The sequence below is a fragment of the Nanorana parkeri genome, unplaced genomic scaffold, assembly GCF_000935625.1.
Source record: "Nanorana parkeri isolate BGI_ZX_2015 unplaced genomic scaffold, ASM93562v1 scaffold1762, whole genome shotgun sequence".
In the NCBI taxonomy this organism is placed as follows: Eukaryota; Metazoa; Chordata; class Amphibia; order Anura; family Dicroglossidae; genus Nanorana; species Nanorana parkeri.
The window spans coordinates 64,273-87,026 of record NW_017308030.1 but is presented as its reverse complement, the minus strand read 5'-3'; the positions used below and the strand labels follow the sequence as shown (position 1 = coordinate 87,026).

At 43.6% G+C, this 22,754-nt stretch overlaps 1 protein-coding gene across 1 annotated transcript in view; it reads left to right on the top strand.

Annotated features, from left to right (window-relative positions):
- The window catches only part of POLR1A (RNA polymerase I subunit A), an 89,069-nt gene that overhangs the window by 13,446 nt on the left and 52,869 nt on the right, over positions 1 to 22,754 (top strand). The window contains exons 10-21 of the mRNA XM_018571462.1: positions 2,235 to 2,391; positions 5,908 to 6,081; positions 7,629 to 7,751; positions 8,308 to 8,535; positions 9,937 to 10,191; positions 11,108 to 11,299; positions 14,050 to 14,199; positions 15,672 to 15,855; positions 16,418 to 16,500; positions 18,503 to 18,661; positions 19,627 to 19,725; positions 21,727 to 21,879. Coding sequence (XP_018426964.1) covers positions 2,235 to 2,391; positions 5,908 to 6,081; positions 7,629 to 7,751; positions 8,308 to 8,535; positions 9,937 to 10,191; positions 11,108 to 11,299; positions 14,050 to 14,199; positions 15,672 to 15,855; positions 16,418 to 16,500; positions 18,503 to 18,661; positions 19,627 to 19,725; positions 21,727 to 21,879 — 1,957 coding nt within the window. The remainder of the gene's footprint in view (positions 1 to 2,234; positions 2,392 to 5,907; positions 6,082 to 7,628; positions 7,752 to 8,307; positions 8,536 to 9,936; positions 10,192 to 11,107; positions 11,300 to 14,049; positions 14,200 to 15,671; positions 15,856 to 16,417; positions 16,501 to 18,502; positions 18,662 to 19,626; positions 19,726 to 21,726; positions 21,880 to 22,754) is intronic.

The following is a 22,754-nucleotide window of genomic DNA, read 5'->3' as shown; positions in this document are numbered from 1 at the left end:
TTATCAGGAAGTCAGGCGGTGGATCATTAACAGTCGCCCGGCTTCACATGCCGAGGCTGCCTGGCTTCCTGATCAATCAGGAAGCCGGGACGCGAGTCATGACGTGCCGCCCGGCTTCCTGATTGGCTAGGAAGCAAGCTGCACTTGTTTGTAAGCAGCGTGGCTTCCTAGCCAATCAAGAAGCTGGACGGCACCTCATGATCCACCTCCCAGCTTCCTGATTGGCTAGGAAGCTGACTTCACTTTGTTCCTAGCCGCCCGGCTTCCTGATTGGTTAGGAAGCCATACTGCCTAGCAACAAGTGACACCGCCTTCCTAGCCAATCAAGAAGCCAAGAGGCGCGTTGTAACCCACCACCCGGCTTCCTGATTGGAAAGGAAGCCAGCTCCATGCTCCCTCGGCACTTGCGGTCAGAGGAAGATTTCCCTTTGACCGGAAGTTCCGGCACCGGAGCATTTGGGTGAGTAGGAGTACAGTGCACATATGTTGCGCTTCTTTTGACATTTTACCACAGGGACTTTGTAGCTGCTACATTGGGCTGCATCCAACCAAAAGCGGTCTTTGATGTCACATAATTCCTCTTTCTGTTTCCTGCTTCTGTGGAGAGTGTAATTTCTGGGCAAAAGTGACACTTGTGTAGTGCGATATCGCGCTACAATGTCGTGCAAAAATGCAGGTAATGAGCGACCTTGAGTTACACCATTGAAGTCCATTGGGGGCGAAAAGCGTAAAAACCACCAAAAAATAGCTTATGTTCGAGCTTCAGCTACATGCAACATTGAGCTTCAAGATGTGAACATCTCCATTGAAATGCATTGGAAGAGCTACATTGAGCATCATATTTGAGCGATTATTTTTATTTTGGAGCGGAAAATGCGCTACAAAACGCTCGGTGTGAATGAGGACTAAGACCTATTTTTAATAGTAACTCTCAAGCAACCAGAAACTAAATTTATCCGGAATCTTCCTATTCCCTTGTAATGCGGATAACAGAGTTTACTGTGCCAGTAACAAAACACCAGAGATTGTTGATCCAGGGAATATCCAATTGCCTTTTGGGATCATCAAGGAATTTGTTTCCCCTGTTGGAGTAAATTGAACCATGCATTATGGGGGGGGGCGGGGGGGGTTGCATTCCTCCTTTTCAACCTGACTATGTAACTATAGTCTTCCTATTGCAGCCAAACTTTTGCAAGCAGCTTGCCATTTCTTATTTTGTAAATCTACGTGCCCACTCAGTGACTGAATCCAAATTTTGTTTTTAGATCTAGCCAACTCTGTTAATTTGTTTTGTTTAAAAAAAAAAAAGTCTGGATCAATTCCTAAATGTGCAGAACATCATCAGGAAGAAATTATTTTCTCTCCCGTTGGAGCAAATTGGATCATGCTTTTAAAAATGGCGTCCCCCCCTCCTCCCCCATCAACTTTGGGTGTAGGTCAGGAGTGCCCAAACCACAGATCCTAACATGCCTCTGTCAGTCTTGCAATGCCTCATGGGAAACCAGTGTTATCCACCCCTGGTCTAGGGTCTTGAATATGGAGGATTTTTATTTATGTATTCATCTGGGTTTTTTTTTTTCTTTTTGCCTATATAGGTTGATCTCTATGGACGCATCTACTTTCAATCTAGTTCTATAACATTAATCTGCTTCATTGGCAGTTATTGTTTACTAGGCTGCTTTTAGGTCTGTGACTTCTGAGTAGGGATGCACCGATACTTTTTTTTTGGTATTGAGTAAGGGTACTGATATTTTTTTTTTCTGATACAGAATACTGGAAGTCCAATTAGGAAGTTGAGCGTCATGTAATTTCTCGCCGCCCGACTTCCTAATTAGCAGGGAAGCCGGCTCCATGCTCCCTCATCACCAGGTGATGAGGAAGCATGGAGCCGGCTTTTTGGGCAATCGGTAAGCTGGTGGGGCAGGTAATGACTCGCCACCTGGCTTTCTATTTGGTCAGCATCCCAACCAATCGCGAAGCCTAGCGGCGAGTCATTAACCGCTCTATGCCATCAGTTGGTGACGAGAGCGCATAGTGCCGGCTTCCCGGTCAATCAGGAAGCCGGGCGGCGTGCAATGACTCGCTGCCTGGCTTTCTGATACCATAAGTTCCGGTATTTGGGCGACTACGAGTACTCGATAACACCACCGATACGGACACTACTATCGGTGCATCTCTACATCTAAACCTTCCTCTACTAACTACTTGTATATCGGACTCCTATATTTCTACAGCTTCCGGCCCATCAATCGTATGGCAGATCAGATGTTCACGAATTGGCAGACAGTTAATCTGCAGGCAGTACTGAAAGATGTGTCGATGATACAGAAGCTTCTGGCCGTCATGGCGGAAGAGCAGGCAAAGCCGCCAGAAGAAACGGAAACCAGCCTGGTAAGAGATTAGAATATTCCAATGAAGGCAGATGTTGACCATTTAAAGCATTTTAAAAATATACTGTTTGCCATTGCCATCTGTTGACATGTCAATCCCCTGCGTCGAGGTAGGCAAACTCTGGCCCTCCCGCTGTGGTGCAACTACAAATCTTGTCATGCCTGTTGGCTTTCAGTCTTGCAATGCCTAATGGGATTTGTATTTGCACCACAGCTGGAGGGCCGCAGTTTGACAACAGATGGAATGGCTGCTGAAATCAGCCCAGCTTGTTTCTAACTTGTCGGGAACGACAATGTCTGCCGCTATGCAAGGTCACATAAACCTCTCAGGAGACTTGTGCAGGGAAGAGCGTGTATGGTATACTTTTATTTTTTGAAATGCCAGTGTCTGACTGTCATGCTAGCCCTCTGGCTTCAGTATTTCGATTTGCTGATCTGGATCAAGCATGCGAATAACTGGCTCTTCTACAAATTTTTCCTGTTTAGTGACTTGAAGTATTTAAAGCGGGCGACTATCACATTATGGGAAGCTATAAATAACATGGTTTCGCTCCTGACACATTTACCTAGTCGTGTACAAAAATACGCACCCAGTATTTCTGGTTAAAGGAGAGCAAACTTGCCTCTTCCCAATCCTCCCATGTGAGTGGCCGGCCACTTAGGCACCCAACATTGTTACATGGAGCGGGTGGGTGCCCTCTTGACTTGGAGTCTACACAGAACTTGCTCTTTGCTTCCGGTTGCCAAATAATTCAGTGGGAGAGTGAAGGGATAGAATGCACAGCTAAGGACGGCTGCTCTTAAGTGAGCTGTTGCTTTACCCTTCATGGGCAGAGTGCAGATTTACATTATGGCCACTCGCATGATAGCTGTATGGATATCTGTTGCTTGGTCCACTTTATCTTAACCTATGACCTCCTAAGCTACCCAAACCTCTAAATGTGTCACCAAACGTAATTCCTTAACATACCTGTAGATACCAGCACTCGTAAGATGAAATAAATCCAAATGTTCTTTTTATTAAAGAAGCACGTCGCAACAGCCAACGTTTTGCAACCACACAGGGTCCCTTGCGCGTGACCATGTCTGCCCTGATGAAGGGACCCTGTGTGGTTCCGAAACGTTGGCTGTTGTGATGTTGTATGCGGCAATTTTTGTTGCATCCTAAATATGGATGTAATATGAAACATGCTCTAAAAGATGGACTAAGCCTATAAATCCTTACCCGGTCTATTAAAAGGAAGGAAATTAGAAGAAACGTTTTTGATGTAAGATGTAGGCCATTTCTGGTCTAAACATAAACCTTTCTAGACATATTCATGTTTATTTGAGACCTTATAGGCTAGCAATTACAGCTGTACTTTGGCCAGTAGAAAAAGCAACCAGGTTAATTTTGGCATTCGCCCTCGTCCCTGTATTTCAGCAGCATATACCTTTTTGCATTACATGTATTAAAGTTAATTACAAGGGTTTGGTTACAAATATGTTTACGGGTGGGTATATTTTAGGTATGTTAATAAAACAAGGCTGTCCCCTGGACACCATACAGCAAAAAAAAACCTTGAAGTAACGGTGGTGCTCGCAGTGATGGAGCCGTGCGTACCACAGTACAACAGTAGATAACAATGAAGATCACCAGCACTTGAGATGAAATCCATCCAAAATTTTCTTTTTATTAAAGAAGCACGTCGCAACAGCCAACGTTTTGCAACCACACAGGGTCCCTTGCTTAAGATGAAATAAATCCAAATGTTCTTTTTATTAAAGAAGCACGTCGCAACAGCCAACGTTTTGCAACCACACAGGGTCCCTTGCGCGTGACCATGTCTGCCCTGATGAAGGGACCCTGTGTGGTTGCAAAACGTTGGCTGTTGCGACGTGCTTCTTTAATAAAAAGAAAATTTTGGATGGATTTCATCTCAAGTGCTGGTGATCTTCATTGTTATCTACTGTTGTACTGTGGTACGCACGGCTCCATCACTGCGAGCACCACCGTTACTTCAAGGTTTTTTTTTGCTGTATGGTGTCCAGGGGACAGCCTTGTTTTATTAACATACCTAACATATACCCACCCGTAAACATATTTGTAACCAAACCCTTGTAATTAACTTTAATACATCAAAATGAAAAGGAATGTCATGGCGAAAACGTTTATTATTGCCCAACATGATCCTTGAAATTCTTGGCAATGCACCAATGTCTAGGATTATAAACTCCTCATCCCGTACCTGCATGCTTTTTGTCAACCAGTGTAAATTGACTTCTCTTGACTGGCCTCGTTTTTGTGGGCAGTGAGTTTGGTATCCCTCCTCCGAGTCATTTAGCAGTCTTTTTAATGTGGTATCTCTACTGCTGTTAAAGTGACATTAAACCCTCAGATTATTTAACATAAAACAATACTGTAATGTGCGCCTTACTGTAATCCATGGTAGTTTCCCTTCTCTTTGCTGCTCTTCCTTTTAAATCTGTATCTCTTCCCATGCTGGGCAGAACTTCTGTTTTGCAGCAGACTGCCTTGTCTCAGGAATGGATACATGGTGTCTGTGTATCGGTTTCTATAGACTTGTAACCTGAGCCAGCACTACAGGAAGAGGCCCTGAGCTGAAAAGGGAAGTTCTCCCTCGGCATGAGAAGACATGAGGATTTAAAAGGAAGAGCAGCAAAGAGAAGGGAAACAACCATGGATTACAATAAGGCACACATTACAGTATTGGTTTATGTTAAACAATCTGAGGATTTAATGTCACTTTAAGCTATATTTAGCCCAACTGCGGTTTTTCTAAGGGCTCATTCAGATGGGCGTTCATGCCTAAAAATGACCCGATTCCTGAAGGGGCAGGTGCTGCGTGTAATTGCACAGCAGCAGCCTGTTCATCCCTATGGGAGGACGTGGCTGCACGCTGTCACACGCACACCCGAACTTGCACATGCGTGGGGGTTCGGGTGTCCACACTTAGACACACTCTGTCTGCGGACACCCGGACCCACATGCCTATAGGGAAGAACAGGCATGCTGTGCACAATTACATGCTACACTTGTCCCTTCTGGGATCAGGTCTTTGTTTCTGCACGCCTGTCTTAATGAGCCCTTAGAAAACAGACAAACTAAATATAGCTCAACAGCAGGAGAGACCACATTAAAATGACTGCTAAATGACTTGGAGGTGGAATCCACCACTGCATAGGAAACAGGGATGCTGCACTCACACGCAGCATCTGTTCCTTCCGGGGTTGGGTCTCTTTTTGGGCGTGCACACCGTGCGGACGTGTACGCCGATCTGAATGAGCCCTGAGCCTCCAGAATACTATTGCTTTTGCATTAAACCCTCCCGATCCGTCCCCTTTCCCACTGACTGCGCAAGCGATTATATTTTATTTTATCCAACCATAAAATGTTTAGTTAATGTTTGATTTTATATTTGAAACCTTTACATCAGGGGAAAAAAAACAAATACTAAAGACTATGCATACTTTTTTTTTTTTTTCTTTTTTCTTTCTCCACTTCTATGTTTTCCAGGAAGAGAGTGAGCCAGCTCAAGTCATTGATCGCGCCTTCTTGGCCCAGATGCCAGGGCTGACCCATACAGACAAGCTGTACAATGCCTGGATCCGATTACAGAGTCATGTTAACATTGTGTTTGACAGTGATATGGACAGACTGATGACAGACAAGTTCCCTGGAATCCGGCAGGTTGGAACTTAAGTTAATTTCCTTGGTTTTTGGGCTAAACTATATGCACGGTTTTTATGTGCCTGACCAGTAGAGCTCTCAGTGGATTTCTAAAATAAAGCGACAAGGTCGGCATTCCACACTGAAACAGGTAAACGTAGAGACTCTGATTTGCAGAGCTTACCATCAGGGTTCTTCTGTGAGCGGGTATCTCTGCATAGTTCACCTTTATGGTAAAAAATGAATAACTGTACCAACAATGATGAAATAACAAATTTGCTTTTAGGGCTGCAGAGCACTGAAACCGTGATCAGCGTGTCGTTTCACAGGCGCTTGCATTGCTAACCCACCCCCTTCGCCACCAGGTCTGCACAGACCTTTTGTTATGGGGCTGGAGGAAGTAACTAATGAACTACAAGTGCGGCAACATCACCCCCCTGCTGCCTGCGTGCTCTGCTGCAATGGCAGCAGGGACTTGTAGTATCTTAATTGAATAATTCCTCTCAATGGATGACATGGCTACATGGGCCGAGCCATGCACAGCTGTGCTATATATATATAACCGACTGATGCACCCTCTAAGCATCCTGCAATTTAGGTAAGGGGGGTGGTTAAATTTGGGGGATGTTGTATGCGGCAATTTTTGTTGCATCCTAAATATGGATGTAATATGAAACATGCTCTAAAAGATGGACTAAGCCTATAAATCCTTACCCGGTCTATTAAAAGGAAGGAAATTAGAAGAAACGTTTTTGATGTAAGATGTAGGCCATTTCTGGTCTAAACATAAACCTTTCTAGACATATTCATGTTTATTTGAGACCTTATAGGCTAGCAATTACAGCTGTACTTTGGCCAGTAGAAAAAGCAACCAGGTTAATTTTGGCATTCGCCCTCGTCCCTGTATTTCAGCAGCATATACCTTTTTGCATTACACTCCCGATGCTTCATTCAGCTGCTGGATGCAAAATAAATAACTGGTACACCCAAGAGGTATGGACGAACAGGAGGTTTGCTCTTCATCTCATGTGATGGCTCCGGTGTTGGGATATGCCCAGCAATGTCACTTGAGGCAAGGAAGCGTCATCGGCCATTTGTAAATTGCAGTTGGATTGACTTGGAGGCTACTGCAGCTTCCTTTCCTCCTGCCCAGCAGCTAGACGAAGCATGCGCTAGTAAAAAGTAGGCATTACATCAAACCTGTTACTTTGGCCTGCTGTGCAGGTTTGATTTAAAGAAGAACTCCAATCATATCCAAAATTAAGTGCTTCCTTTGGTCTAGGGCCTAAAATAAAATTACATGTAGTCATCTGATATGCGATCCTGCCTGGCTGCTAATTCTGCTCTGTAGAACTTTTGAGTGGTTACTCCCAGCTTCCTGTCCCCATGATAACAACAAAGGGACATCAAGTAAGGGGAAACCTGTCGATTAGGAGCACAGACATCAATAAAAACCAAGAGGATCCAACCTTTTCCCACTTTGTCCAAAATAAATAATAATTTGTCTTAACTGATGCAGTCTTTGTTGGGATGCCTTGCAGATATAAATAGTCTGTATTTTATTGTAGATCCTGGAGAAGAAAGACGGTCTGTTCCGGAAACACATGATGGGAAAACGTGTGGACTATGCTGCACGCTCTGTCATCTGCCCAGACATGTACATCAGCACCAATGAGATTGGAATTCCAATGGTATGTAGAGTTGACACTCTGTAGGTGGGTTATTGAAGGGTTCTCTGTACTCGGGAGATGAGTAACACAGAGTTAGTACAGAGTATAGGTCCTCATCAAGCGAGCTTGGAGCGGTGGCTACTTTACAACACACACAGGGACCATGGGGAACAAAAGAAGCCCCCCTCTAGAAGGAAGGACAGTGTCAGCACCAATTCAGAGATGATTTGAGGATCTACAGCCGAGTAATACACAAATAAGATACATTTTTGTTAATAGTTAACTCCTAAAAATGCATTCAAGTACCTTTTTAACTCCTGAGTTTAGTATCAGTTTAAATGAGGGCTAATCTAATTACGGGAGGATATAGCTTCTGCCCTAGTTAATGGTAACTACATGTGCATAATAAATCATGTAATAAATAATAAAGCCTCCCCATTGATAACCGGATATGCCCATTTATATCAGCCAGATAAACAAATGTCTTCTTTATTGTGATATAAACATGAATAAAAATGATTCTATATTACTGACATATGTTGGTTCTCACTGCTGATTGATCTTTTTTCTCTGCAAGGTGTTTGCTACAAAACTGACCTACCCCCAGCCTGTTACGGCATGGAATGTGCAGGAACTGAGACAGGCTGTTATGAATGGGCCTAATGTCCACCCCGGAGCCTCCATAGTGGTCAGCGAAGACAGCTCACGTACAATATTGAGCTCCACTGACGCTGCACAGAGGGAGGCCATTGCAAAGCAGCTTCTTACTCCATCCACCGGTGTGCAGAGGTTGACCTCCAAGATTGTGAGTTCCTCAGTATTGGTGTTGTTTTGGTGTTCTAGAGTGTTGTTGCTCCGTGGATGGTCATTTGTTGTAGCGATACTGGTTTCCTCTTTGGCCTGGTGTACCAGGAATTTAAAGTGGACCTTTACCCCTTTCACTACAAATCACATCCGCATACAGCTCTGCATGCTGATATGAAATCATTTTACATTCATTAATTTTTCCACTTCCTGGTCCTCTTGGGCATTAGTGATGTAATGTGGCTCAGCGTTGCATCCTGGGAAGGTTACATCAGCAGATCTCATTCTGAGCCTGATGAAGGGGACCCTGCGCGTCCCCGAAAGCGCTGGTACATAATCGGCAATACTTGTCAATGGATGTTTGCTGATTGCACAAGTCATTACGGTGTGCTGGTGACATCTCTAATTTATGACTCTGCAATGGATGGGGCTCTTTCTAAGTTATAGGTATTACTGGATGGACTTGTTTGCATACAGTTCCAGTATTTTCTTGGAATAAAGGATGGCACGGATTCAATAGCAAGAGCTGGGGTCGAAATCCATCTTCGTTCATTGGATTATATTGATCATGTACAATCATGTGACCACTGCAGGGGTATTACTCATGTGGATTGTAACTTGAAGGAGGATCACTCTTTAGGAATAGCTGCTGACCATGCCATAAGCCTCCTTGGTACAGACCACATGGCCAGTGCTGAGGCATTAGTCATGTGATCTGGCACTAGCGGTTGTTTTCCGAACATTGCCTATCCTTAATGCTGTCATGAGTTTTTGGGGATTTCATTTTTAACAATTGACATGTCTGTTTTTTATAACTGATCTCATGATTTAAAGAGACCCTGTCACTAGCTAAAACAATTGCAGGTAAAACACAGGAAAAAAAGTGGTTGTAAATGCTTGCTTAAAGTTTTGCCTTTCCATAAATGATTTTAGTTGACTTGTAATGTAGCTTTAAACTTGTTAGAAAATTTGACTACTCCAGGAAGAGTCGGTTCTCTATCGCAGACTCCTATTTTCTTGTATGTCCGATCCCTCTCCTCTTCTGTAAATGTCTACTTGCTGTCTATGCTGGCCCAGCTCCCTCACACCTCACCTGACTGCATAACCTTTTTATGTAGCTGCCAGGGGAGGAGTGAAGGTAAATACTGAAGTGTCACTTCAATGACAACTCTGATTCTGCCGGGGCTGCTGCTTTTACATCCAAGATGGCGGCACTCCGCTTCAGTCTCATAACATTTGGATGACTACTCAAGGGAGGCTGTTACAGGAAAATAATATGCATAAAATTCATTAAATGCACGTCTAATGGGAAGATTATTTTTTTATAAACTGGATTGCTTGGTTTAGCCATTAATGTCAGTTTATGAACTCTTATGTGATGTGTTTTGTTTGTGTCTGTCAGGTGTATCGCCATGTGAAGAATGGGGACGTCCTGCTGCTGAACCGACAGCCCACCCTACACAGACCGTCCATACAAGCCCACAAGGCCCGGATCCTTCCAGGGGAGAAGGTCCTGAGGCTGCACTATGCCAACTGCAAGGCCTACAATGCTGACTTTGACGGGGATGAAATGAACGCTCACTTCCCTCAGAGTGAACTAGGCCGGGCAGAAGCCTACACTTTAGCCTGTACTGATGAGCAGTACTTGGTGCCTAAGGTACTACAGACCTAAAAGGATGTTTGTGGAGCTACAAAATCTACTAGACCAGTGGTTTCCAATCCTTTTTTTTTTTTTTTTTACTTTAATACCCCTTGGTAGTCCATTTGTTTAAGTTGCAATTACACTCACTGAACTTGGCATGTCTGCATGGGTTAGCTTTATACTGCTCTCCTACAGAGATACTGGGCCTAATGGGTACACCGTGCTCTGCTCTGAGTAGGGAGCAGACAGTACAGTCTGCATATTTCAATGTAATTAATGGCTCATTCATTTAAAACCGCAGACCTTTACCCCCTTTCTACTTTGTAACCTCTGCATGCTGATATGAAATCATCTTACAGTCCTTCGTTAAATAAACATATTTTGCTTTTACTTACAATTTATTTTTGCACTTCCTGGTCCTCTGGGGCATTAGTGATGTGATGTGCCCAAGCGTTGCATCCTGGGAAGGTTACATCAGCAGAGCATTGCTGGGAAATCTCATCTGTAATCTCACGAGATCTCAGGGAAAAGCCTTTTCCTCCCTGAGATGCTGTGCATGGTCACATGTCCTAGCCACATGTGCCAGAGTTCCAGGAAGTAAAGGGAGAGCTAGTAATCTGCCCTTAGTAAAAATGGCCACTATGAGAAGAATGGAGAGTAAAATAAAAATAAGGTATGTAAAGAATAAAAAGCCGGCAATTATCTAGAAGTTTCTGTTTGTAGATTGTCATTACTAAACATTTCTAAGGATGTGTTTGTTGTCATTTCAAAGATATAGGTAAAGTTCCTCTTCACTGGACTAGGCCTATGGCCTGTTGTTATTTGTTAATCTCCGCAGCTCATGACCAGCTCATGACATATTTTATTTTTTTGTTTTCTCATTTGTGACTTGTCTGGCAACTTCTCTTTTTTTTTTTTCCCCTCCCCAAAGGATGGGACCCCTTTAGCAGGCCTGATCCAGGATCACATGGTGTCCGGGGCAAGTATGACCATCCGGGGTTGTTTCTTCACCAGAGAACAGTACATGGCGCTGGTCTACAGGGGGCTGACGGATAAAATTGGCTGGGTGAAAACCCTCCCACCAGCAATCATGAAACCATGCAAATTATGGACAGGAAAGCAGGTAATGAAACCAGCAACTTGTGTTTTGCAGGCAGCAGCTGTTCTTGCTAATAGTTGTTTTGCTTCGGCTAGTTTGATAACCTGTGCCTGTTATCCACGCTTTATCCAGTCATGCATCTTTTATGCGGTGGGAAGGGGGGCAAAATGTGATCCAATCACACTGGGCATTTTTTGCCCCAGTGTCTGTGTTGCCCACTGCAACCTGTTGTTGAGTTCTCCCTTTTTTTATTTTACATTCCAGTAAAAAAAATGAAAGATGAACTCCAGGCACAATTTGTATTAACCCTTGCAGTGGTCTTCCCCCGCACTGCAAGGTTTAAGCGCACATTTTGGTATAAGTTTAAAAAAAAAAAAGTTATACTCGCCTGATCCTCGGTGCCTGCTTGCCCGTAGAATGGTTGCCTCTGCCTTGCTCCCCCTTCACTGCAGCGGTCTAATGTCCCAGAATCATCACGTTCTATACAGTGTATAGGACGTGAGGGCGCAAAGGGGTCTTACAATATGTATATCTCGCACACACAGTAAACTCATTATCCGGCATCCAGGGGGATTGTTAGATTCCGAATAAATGTAGTTTCTGGTTGCTTGAGAGTTAATATTAAAAATAGGTCTGACTAATGCCATACCCCATACTATACCATAACATAAACTCTGTATTGACTTCATATTTAATATTGAAATGCAGTAATCAAAAGCAAATTAAGACAAATAGACATACAAACTTTTCCAGGATAAGACATGCCACAGATCAGCAGAACAATGAGTACAGAGGATTTTTTTTTTTTCTGGTTAGTTGAATACCGGATAACAGAGGTTACTGTATATATTTATACTGGCAGAGAAATTGATCCTTTATGGAGGGGGAGAAGATTTCAATAATGGAGATTATTGGGTGTTTTCCAAATGTAACTGCTATCCTGCATTATGTTCTGCTATTTCTACTTATTTCCACCAGGTGGCGCCTCAGACACAGCGTGTCATGCGCTAGCCGTAAACTGATTATTATAGTATAAGTTGAACAGCCTGACTGTCATGCTGGGTCATGTGCATCCAAAGCTTCTCAGTGTGCCTCAGACTATACTTTCATAGCTAAAAGTACAACTACAGCATGTCTGGTGTCTACATAATGTTATATAATTACATGAGACACGGATACATTTGAACAACATCTTTTTTTTGTATTGCTTACGTTAGGTAGCAATTCTTTTTGGAATGTATTTAAAGCTGATATTGGATTAACAAGAGTTAACAGTATTCTATCACTGCAGTGAAGACAAAGTACAAAAACACACTGAGGGGAACTTTAGCAAAACTAGAGCAGATTTGCACGGCAACCAATCAGCTTCTCTGTCTCATTTTCAAATCTTACCTGAGTAAACTGAAGAAAGATGCTGCGTGGTTGCCATGGGCAACTGCTCCAGATTCTGTCTGCTGCAGCTTTGATAAATTCCCCCCAACCCTTCTACAAATGGCTATGCCTGGCTCTCCTGGGGCAAAGGGTGCCATTTCCTTGGAATCCTCCTGTTCTTACCACCTTATGCTCCCACATGTACCTCGATCGTCACCCCTTTAAAGCAGCATTCCGGTTGAAACATTTTGATTAACCCTTGCGATGTGGCTACCTCCGCACTGCAAGCGTTAAGTGCTTGTTTTTGCCTAGGGTCCAAAATAAAAAGATATACTCACCCGATTGTCTGAGCTGGCCGGCTCTTAGACTGGTCCTTGGAGACTCTCTCTCCCCCTCTGCTGCAGCAGTCTAAGGCTATTATGAGTCATCACATCCAATGCAGTGTATAGGACGTCAAGGGACATACCATGACTGTAGTAGAGGTGGAGAGAGGTTGGAGCGAACGCTTTGACAGCCGGTTGGCTTTGAGAATTGGGTGAGCATAACTTTGCTTTTCTTTTTACCCTAGGCAAAAATGAGCAGTTAATAAATTTTTTACCGGCGCTGTTCTTTAAACTATCACTGTTATGTTACCCCAATTCAGACCTACAAAGGCTCCATTGTCTTTATTACCTCTGTAACCCTAAGGCCCCATTCACACTGAGCGATTTATGGAGCGATTTTTGCAGCGATATCGCTCATATTTCCGCGCTATATCGCTCTATGTAGCTTCACCAATACATTTCAATGTAGCTGTTCACATCTCGTCGCTCAATATCGCTTGTAGCTCGTCGCTGGTAGCTTTTCGCTCCTACACGACCCTTTTTTAGAGCGATTTTGAGCGATATTGCTCCTGATTGCATACAGCCCAATAGGAAGATGTCGCTCGACACGTCGCTCAATGTCGTGCGATTTCCATGTCGCTCAGTGTGAATGGGGTCTAAACCCCATACCCTCCATCCTCTGAATTACTCAAACCATGAGCGTAGTAGGGTTCTGTCCTCATTGAGGCTAAGTTCCATATTCCTATGTGCAACGTGTCCTTCTGGACAGGAGAAGCAAACAATTATGTTCTTACTATGTTGCACCGATTTTTAATCTAGTGAATTCTTTCTTCTAGTATAAATATTTGTATGACTCTCTGCATAGATTCATGTGTTTGTGTGGATAACTTCACTTTGATGTAATTCATGTCCATCTCTGGAAGACATCAAATGGAGAAACTCCATTTGCATTATTTTCTGTTGGCAAGATATTGGGCTAATAAAATAATCACCAAAATAATACAAACTGAAGCATCTCATCATAGACCTGACGACGTTTTATGTGCATGTTTCCTTTGTAATGTGTTCCTTCTAACACAGGTAGTTTCTACGTTACTTATCAACGTAATTCCAGATCATCACATCCCTCTAAACTTGACAGGAAAGGCAAAGATTGGTGGGAAGGCGTGGGTGAAGGCCCCATCCAGGCCAGTACCGGGTTTCAATTCCGATTCCATGTGCGAGTCTCAGGTAAGCAGGTCTCAGGTAACCCTAATGACTAATCTGTAGGAAGTACAGTGATGTGAAAACAAAGGTTTACCTCTATGGTTCGCGGTGAACCACTGGCAGAACCTTTTTAAGAACGGTGACAAACGTGTGAATGTGTTTTCAAGGCAGTCTGACTTAGTGTTAGACTTTACAAACCTATCCTACCAGGGACCAAAGTCATAACTTATAATATCCCACAACTCTGGAAAAGGGGAAACCTAAAAAGCCCCCCAACTCCCTAGCTGTGCTGGTGCCATTTTCCCTACTGTGATCTCCTACTTCGATGCTATGTCACCAGCTAATGCTGGAAAAGCTGAGTTTTAGATTTCTGTTCCTGGAGCAGGAGTAGGCAACCTAGCAATCCAGCTGTGGTGAAACTATACGTCCCATGAGGTATGGCAAGACTCTGACAGACCCAGGCATAACTCCCAGAGGCATGATGAATCACCACAGCTAGAGTGCCACGGTTGCCTGTTCTAGAGAAACCAGTGTCAAAGTAGAGTATCTTCATTGCAATCCCTGCAGCGGCCATTTGTCGAATGTCAGTGCTGTACAAAATAAGGGGAGGCTTAACCAATATGGTGCTATCAGAGGAGACAAGCAACTAATAAATGGACCTCTAGTTTCCCAAAAGTTATTACTAATGGCAGAGGATTGCTGGGCCAACTGTTCTCCTGACATGCAGTGACCTGAGCTTGAAGGGAAGCCCAGCTGGAATAATTATGAGATGCCAGGAGACGAAGAGCTTTGCCGGGTTTGTGTCATACAAGACACTCATTGAACGAGGGCATGGGAGAACCACAGAGGGGGGCAATATCTTAATTGGAGCTCAGGAGGAGAGGATTATGTAGTTGCTATGGGTGTACAGTACTGCCATGTCCTGAATAATGGAGGGAATAGTTATCTGGAAAGCCTGTACTGAAAAATGCTGGGAATGGATCTCTGGAAAGCTTGTCCTTAAAAAAAAATGCAGGGAATGGATCTCTGGAAAGCTTGTCCTGAAAAATGCAGGGAATGGATCTCCTGGAAAGCTTGTCCTGGAAAATGCAGGGAATGGATCTCCTAGAAAGCTTGTCCTGAAAATGCAGGGAATGGATCTCTGGAAAGCTTGTCCTGGAAAATGCAGGGAATGGATCTCAGGAAAGCTAGTCCTGGAAAATGCAGGGAATGGATCTCTGGAAAGCTAGTCCTGAAACATGCAGGGAATGGATCTCTGGAAAAGCTTGTCCTGAAAAATGAACTTGATCCCAAAAAACATCCAGTATATAACTTGAAATAGAATTGGTTAATTAACGAACAATTTGATTTCTAATGTTTTCTTAGTTGGGTATTAAGTGATTTACTTGGAACATCACACACACACATTTATCTATAACTGTAGCAAAACGTCTTTTTATCCTCCATGGTATGAGCTTATGCTGACACATTGTTCCTGTATATTTCTTGCCCTCCAGGTTATCATTCGTAGTGGAGAGCTGCTGTGCGGAGTCTTGGACAAAGCTCACTATGGCAGCTCATCCTTCGGACTCGTTCACTGCTGCTATGAACTGTATGGCGGAGAGATCAGCGGAAAATTACTCACCTGCCTGGCTCGTCTCTTTACCGCTTACTTGCAGCTTTACCGTGGCTTTACCATGGGTGAGTGATGTAGAAAATAATTATGCTTGGATAATAATTAAATCTTAAAGATATATATTTATAACAACCAGCAAAAATGGCAGCTGCTCTGATTAATTAAAATTACCAAAAAAGGGGGAAGGAGCACATAGGCAGAGCAATATACAGAACAAATCTCAACTATAGGATGATAATTGCAATGCCTAAATTGGCGATCACACGATTGGCAGTCCATCCCCGGCTCCTGATTGTGAACAGTGACCAGGAGCTATTGGTAATGGCTCTGTCACTTTGCTGGAAGCTGTGAGTGAGCACACTCCCAGCACAGATGATTTGGAAGCATATATGTAGAAAACCGGCATTAAAGCCCACTTCTGTAGTGCCGCATGTACTTGAAGCCAATCCTGTACATATGATATAATAGGCGTTTGGATATTACATGATCAGATAATCGAAGGGAATATTCACACAGTCGGTTATATAGTATGGTATATAGGCCTCTTAATCCTCGCTGCTACTGTGGTTTGGTTCCTTCACTATTGCTTTGTGAAACATGTCACTGATTGACTCTGATCATTTCTAGGAGTGGAGGACATTCTGGTTCGTCCCTACGCTAATGTCAAACGACAGAAGATCGTGGAACGTTCTACACATTGTGGTGGACGGGTATGTTGGATAATCATTTGTTTTCTAATGGTCCTTCTGAAATGTGTTTTTTGCAGCTTTGGAATAATGCTTGTGAACGGTAACATCTTCATATATGCTCCCTTTTGGCCTTAAAAGTAAACCATTGAGTGGATTTTGTTTTATATCTGCTTAATCACTGCACATGCTTTTTGCCTGGGTGCCCTCTGCACACGCTTTTTGCTTGGGTGCCCTCTGCGCACGCTTTTTGCTTGGGTGCCCTCTGCGCACGCTTTTTGCCTGGCTGCCCTCTGCGCACGCTTTTTGCCTGGCTGCCCTCTGCGCACGTTTTTTTTTTGTTGGCTGCTCTCTGGGTGCGCACGTTTTTTTTTGCCTGGCTGCCCTCTGCGCACGTTTTTTTTTTTCTTTTCTTTTTCTGCCTGCGCAGAGGGCGCAGGCTTTTTTTTTTGGGGAGTGACTTTTATGGTACTTTGCATTTGGTGTGCGGAGGCATTCGCCGTCACTTTCGGCACCCCCCCAGTTTTCGTTTGGGCTTTATCCGGTCAGGAGTGCGATGGGATTTACTACTTTTTGCCTGGGCGCACCCTTTTGTTTGCCTGGGCGCCCTCTGTGCACCCCTTCTTCTAATTTCTAGTTCTTTGTGATCACTTTCTACTTTTTCGCCCTCTGCGTACACTTTCCACATGTGCGCTGTCAATCTCTGCATTTTCTTTGTTTCCTTGCTCTCTGCATGTTGTCGCTCCATGATGTGACTAGTATTCAAGATGAAACTTGTTAAAGATGTCACCAGCACAACATATGGAAGTTAATTTTAAGTCTGATGAACGGGACCCTGTGTGGCCCCGAAACGTTGCTATTTGTTTTGACATGAAGCATCAATAAACAGACGTGTACTTCACTTCAATATGGTGTGCTGGTGACATCTTTAACAAGTTTCAGTATTGGCGGCGCCATCCGTGGTCACTTGGAGCAAGGATACCCGGTAAGGAGTGCAAGGATACCCGGTAAGGAGTGCAGCAGAATTGTGGAATACATAGTATTCAAGATGAGGCTGGAGTCAGAGGTCGTGGGGTTTTTTTTTCCGTTTTTTTTTTAGAGCTCTATTGAAATGTGACATTTTAAGAGGAGTGGGTCAAACCATCTGTTGGCACTTCTTATTGAGAGCTTCAGAGATCTTTTGTTTGCAGTGAATGCCTCCTAAAGTTTAACAAAATATTCGGTTATGGGTGCCGTTATTTTTGTCCATGCCATTTTTCATTTGTTTTATTTAAAATATACTGTTGAATCAAGCGATCTAAAGCAAAGTATAATGGAACAAACAATAATGGATACCAATCACTTTAGTTTTAGGTTGTTTCAGAGAAAGCAGAGTTATTTTTTTATTTTTCTGTAGAAGGGTACCAACATATTTGTTCACGTCTGTTACTATTGAGCCAAAATATGTTTAGAGAGCAACTCCAGGAAAACCACAAACTTAGCCGTGCAGTGGGACTGCCCCTGTGTTGCAAGAGTTAAGTTCTTGTTTTGTATAGGGAGCTAATATAAAAAAAAAGATATACTCGCCTGATCTCGCCATCGGCTCCCACAATGCTGCTAGACCAGTTCCCACAGCCTCCTTATCCCTGGGCTGTGGTGGTCTAAGAACCATTGATGTCATCGTGTCTTATGCAGGTCCATTGACCTGCTTTAGACGTGGGGACGCAGAGGGGTGAGACGTGAGTGATGACCGAGAATCAGGTAAGTATATCTGCTTTATTTGGGCCCCATAGACAAAAGAAGCACTTAACCCTTGCAGTGCATGGGTAGCCCCACTGCAAGGGTAAGGGTTTTTTTTTTTGTTTCCCCGTAGTTCTTCTTTAAATCTTTAAATCTCTGGAACCTCTGTAATAAACAATAGGATGCTGTTTCCTCGTCGGGTCTGTCTAGACAAAATCCGACTGGTCATGCTGTGTAATGGTCATCTACTTTGATTAGCCATGTATAGCCATATTAGTACGACTGATTGGAACGCTTTGTTCTGTAGGCTGTCAGAGCTGCCTTCAATCTCTCAGATATAGCTACAGATGAGGAGACCCAGGGGAAGTGGCAGGATGCCCATCTAAACAAAGACCAGAGGGACTTTAACATGGTGGATTTGAAATTCAAGGAAGAAGTTAATGGATTCAACAATGAAATCAATAAGGTGAGTTTTTGAATAGATGGTTGGCAGCCTGTCATTGTTTTCTTGGGTCTCTGTGGCTAGCCGTACATGAGGTGGGGGGGTGGGGGGCTGGTGGTCCCACTGCTATACAGTTCTGTTCTATTCTGCATATTTACTCTCCAAGAACAAGAATCACAAAATATGGGGCTTTTAAGGTGTCGTACCAGGAATAAGACAGTTGCATTATAATAAGCATGTTACATATTTATTCTTCAATATATAAAATTACATGTTGTAAAGCCCAATAATGGTTCGCTACGTGATGTTAATAGAGCGTAGTACCTCCCTGAATCACACCTACACATTTTGTACATGTTCTGGCTGATGACTGTATGTATGTGTGTATATTTTGTACATGTTCTGGCTGATGTTCGCCGAAGCTTCTTCAGAAGATGGGAGGCAGTCTATCGCGTCTATATAATAGATAAATATGCTAATAATTGTATCCTAAAAAGTTGGCTACAAATGAAGTATACTTACTTTATATACATTAAATACCATTTCAGATAGCTTGGTGGTAGAGAAGTCCACGCACCCGGGGAACCTCCATCTTCCAAAAAATATAGAAGGGGGGGGGCGACAATTTCTTCCCAATGACACCAACAACAGGACATAATTACTCCCACTGGCAGCGACACTGGGGTTCAATTACTCCCACTGACGCCGACACTGGGGTTCAATTTCTCCCACTGACGCCGACACTGGGGCACTAGTCTTTCCCCCACTGGCCACATGTGCTGGGTAATATTTATTTTTTATTCGATCAAAGGCTGTGCTACTGTTTATTCCCACTGATGCCAGGGTATTTTCTACTCCCACAGGCCACAGTCTGGTCCCCCTACAATCTTAAGGACTGAACTGGCACTTTGGTTGGAAAGTCTGGGGACCCCTGGTTGAGTTGTTTGAGTGAGACTTACTCTACTTGCTTTGGTTCTTTTATCCTCTAGGTGTGCATGCCTCTTGGTCTCCACAGACGCTTCCCAGAGAATAATTTGCAGCTGATGGTTCAGTCTGGAGCCAAAGGATCAACCGTGAATACAATGCAGGTATTATTCATTTTCCCTTTGATACACATCTCCAGCCATAGGCATCCCTTCTTTTCCATGCAACTTTTTATTTTTTGCTCTCTACTTTATTTAGGTAGTGACAGGATCTCTTTAAGCTGTAGCTAAACGTTAACCTCCAAGTTTCCATTTCAGCAAAATGGTTAACGGTTATAAATTCTTTTAGAAAGTGTTTAACATTAAAGTGTAACTCCGAGAAAAGGTCTAAACTGCTAAAATATCATAAGTGTACATATTTAGTTTTTTACCGGTCATAGTATTTGTCGTTTTTTTCGCAGCTTTGTGTCGGTGTTACCAAGGGCTGCCGTGCTCTGTAGCTAGGAGGGTGTCGCCACTGTTAATTATCGGAGCCTCACATGTCATCCTGCTCAATGGGCTATATAAAAACATCATCGCACCACTGAGTTTCTCCCTATGCTCTTCTTCCCTTTCTCGCAGTTGGCAGAACTGCCCCCTCCAGCTCCCAATGCCTGACAACATGTTGATTTGGCTTTGTACATCAGAGAGGAGCCGGTTTGGCTCACAGTACTTGACCTCTCACTCTCATTCCTGCTGTGGAAAGGTCATTTAGTCCAGTGGTTCTCAACCTGTGTAACCTTGAGACCCACATTTTTCCTCGGTCATCAAGTCGCGACCCGAGTTGCACTGCATAGCGGTACTGTGCTTTCCAGTGCAGGCGATCGAACTGTCGGTGGGAGGTACGCTTGTGGTGCTATTCAAGTGAATGGCAATGCCACACAGCTCCCACACCAGAACGAATGCTAGGTGCGATTGCATGTATTTAAGATCCACCCAGTCTTCCTAGCTTATGAAAACTGGAGTGGATCCTCAACCTGGGGTCCAGTGTGGGCTGCTGTGCTGGAGCTCCATCCATATGTGTATTGCTTTTATAGTGCCCATGCGCGCCCGTAGAGGTGCTGAGTGTCAGAATGTGATGTCACTCGAGGGCATGCAAGGGAGCTGTAAACAATGCATGTATGGATGGAGCACCCTTACGGCCATTCCCCCAGCCCACCTCACCTCAAGCTGACACTCTGCGCAGGGCAGCACATTTTGAATGGCTGCTTGGCATGAGAACTAACAGTGCTGCGCTAAGGGGAGGCTGAGGAGCCTCTCACCTAGAAAAGTGGAAGGCATGTTACGACCCACTGAACACAGGGTCGCGACTCACCAGTTGAGAACCAAGGATTCAGACATTTGGCAGGAAGGTATACTGCCAGTTATAAAAAGAAGCCTCCAATTCTGTATTAAAAAAATGTATGCATGTTTTGTCTGCCTATAATTGGTACCATAATGGGACTTTGTTCGAAGTCTTTTTAAAATGTTGCTTGTCTGTAAAGGTTTATGTAGTCAGACAAAGCCAGGGTGCTTCAGGTTCATTCATCTAGCATGTGAGATGCTTCTGATCCCCTTCCTGAGTTTAATTGAGCTGATTTTGCATTTGTTTCCTTTTGAGGAGAAAAACCCTCCTGACCTGAAAAAAATGCCTTGCGCTTATGCCCTTCACCTATTTCCAGCTATTGGAGTAGCAGTCTTTAAAGTGACCCTGTCCCCAAGGGAAAACCTGAAAGGTGCTGGCTGCCTGTTAGAATACCACTGCTTTGCTTCTTCCTGGGCGGCTAAAGGTATTAGCTGCTTTCGGTGAATTGAATACCTGCTACCCCCAATGCACACCATGATTTCGCCCGTCAGCTTGTACATCCTGTAATGACATATGATTTGACTGGAGGAAACACATTTTGTAGCAGGTATTCTTCACACCTGAAAGAGTGTTATACTTGCAGCTCCTGGGGGAAGAAGCAAAGCAACTGTTTAACAATCGGGCTAATTAAAAAGGTAAGTGTATTGCCCTTTTATTTATATTTACCTTGTGCACTATTGACCCTGTGATGATGGCGTCCCTTTAAGATGTCTGTGTTAATGGATTCTTTTATTATAGTATGCAGGCAGCATCTTGACTGGCAAATGTCCTGTTCTTTACAGATTTCCTGTTTGCTGGGTCAGATCGAGTTGGAAGGTCGGCGACCGCCACTGATGCCGTCGGGGAAGTCTTTGCCCTGTTTCCAACCCTACGACTTCTCACCACGATCTGGTGGTTTTGTGACCGGTCGCTTTCTCACTGGCATCAAACCCCCGGTAATTTAGTATCCTATCGCTTTGATAAATGTTTTTAACCACTTAAAGGCCATAGTGTTTCACGCCCTTCCTGGCCAGGCCATTTTTCAGTATTCAGTGCTGCGGTACTTTGACTGATGTTTATTCTGTCATGCAACACTTTACTGAAACGATTTTCATACCATTTTTTGGGGACAGATAGAGCTTTCTTTTGGTGGCTTTTATTCACCACTGGGGTTTTTATTTTTTACTATATAACAAAAAAAGTACCATAAATTTTGGAAAAAAAACATGTTTCCCTATAAAATTTTATTAAACATTTATTTTTACCCCAATTTTTTGGTACAATATAAAAGACGGGGTCACGTCGGGTAAATAGACACTAAACATGTCAACCTTTAAAATTGCGCACGCCCGCGAAATCGCAGAAAACGACCGCAGCCAAAATTGGCCATAGGCGACGCTTTAAACGCTTTTACCGCTCATCAGTTTAGTGTTATCAGTGATTGATGGCCCTAGAATTATTGTTCTCACTGTGACGTTCACGGCGATATGTAACATGTGCTGCATAATGGGCGCAATCGTCGGTTTCGTACATAGGCGCACCCGACGCATGTTTGCGTGTGTATGTGGGGGGCGGGGGACTTTAACAAAAAAATTTTGTTTTTTTTTAGCTTCTTTATTTTGTTAGCTTCTTTATTTTTTTTAATGCTTTAATTTTTTTTTTTTTTACTTAACTTTATTGCTATAACATAGGGGACTAAGGAATCCCCTATGTAATAGCCAGTTCACCAAACAGGTCCTCTTTATGGAGACATCAGGGGTCTCCAAGACCTCTGATGTCACCTAGGGACCCCCAGAGAAGCTGATGAAGCAGAGATCTGCTCCATCAGCTT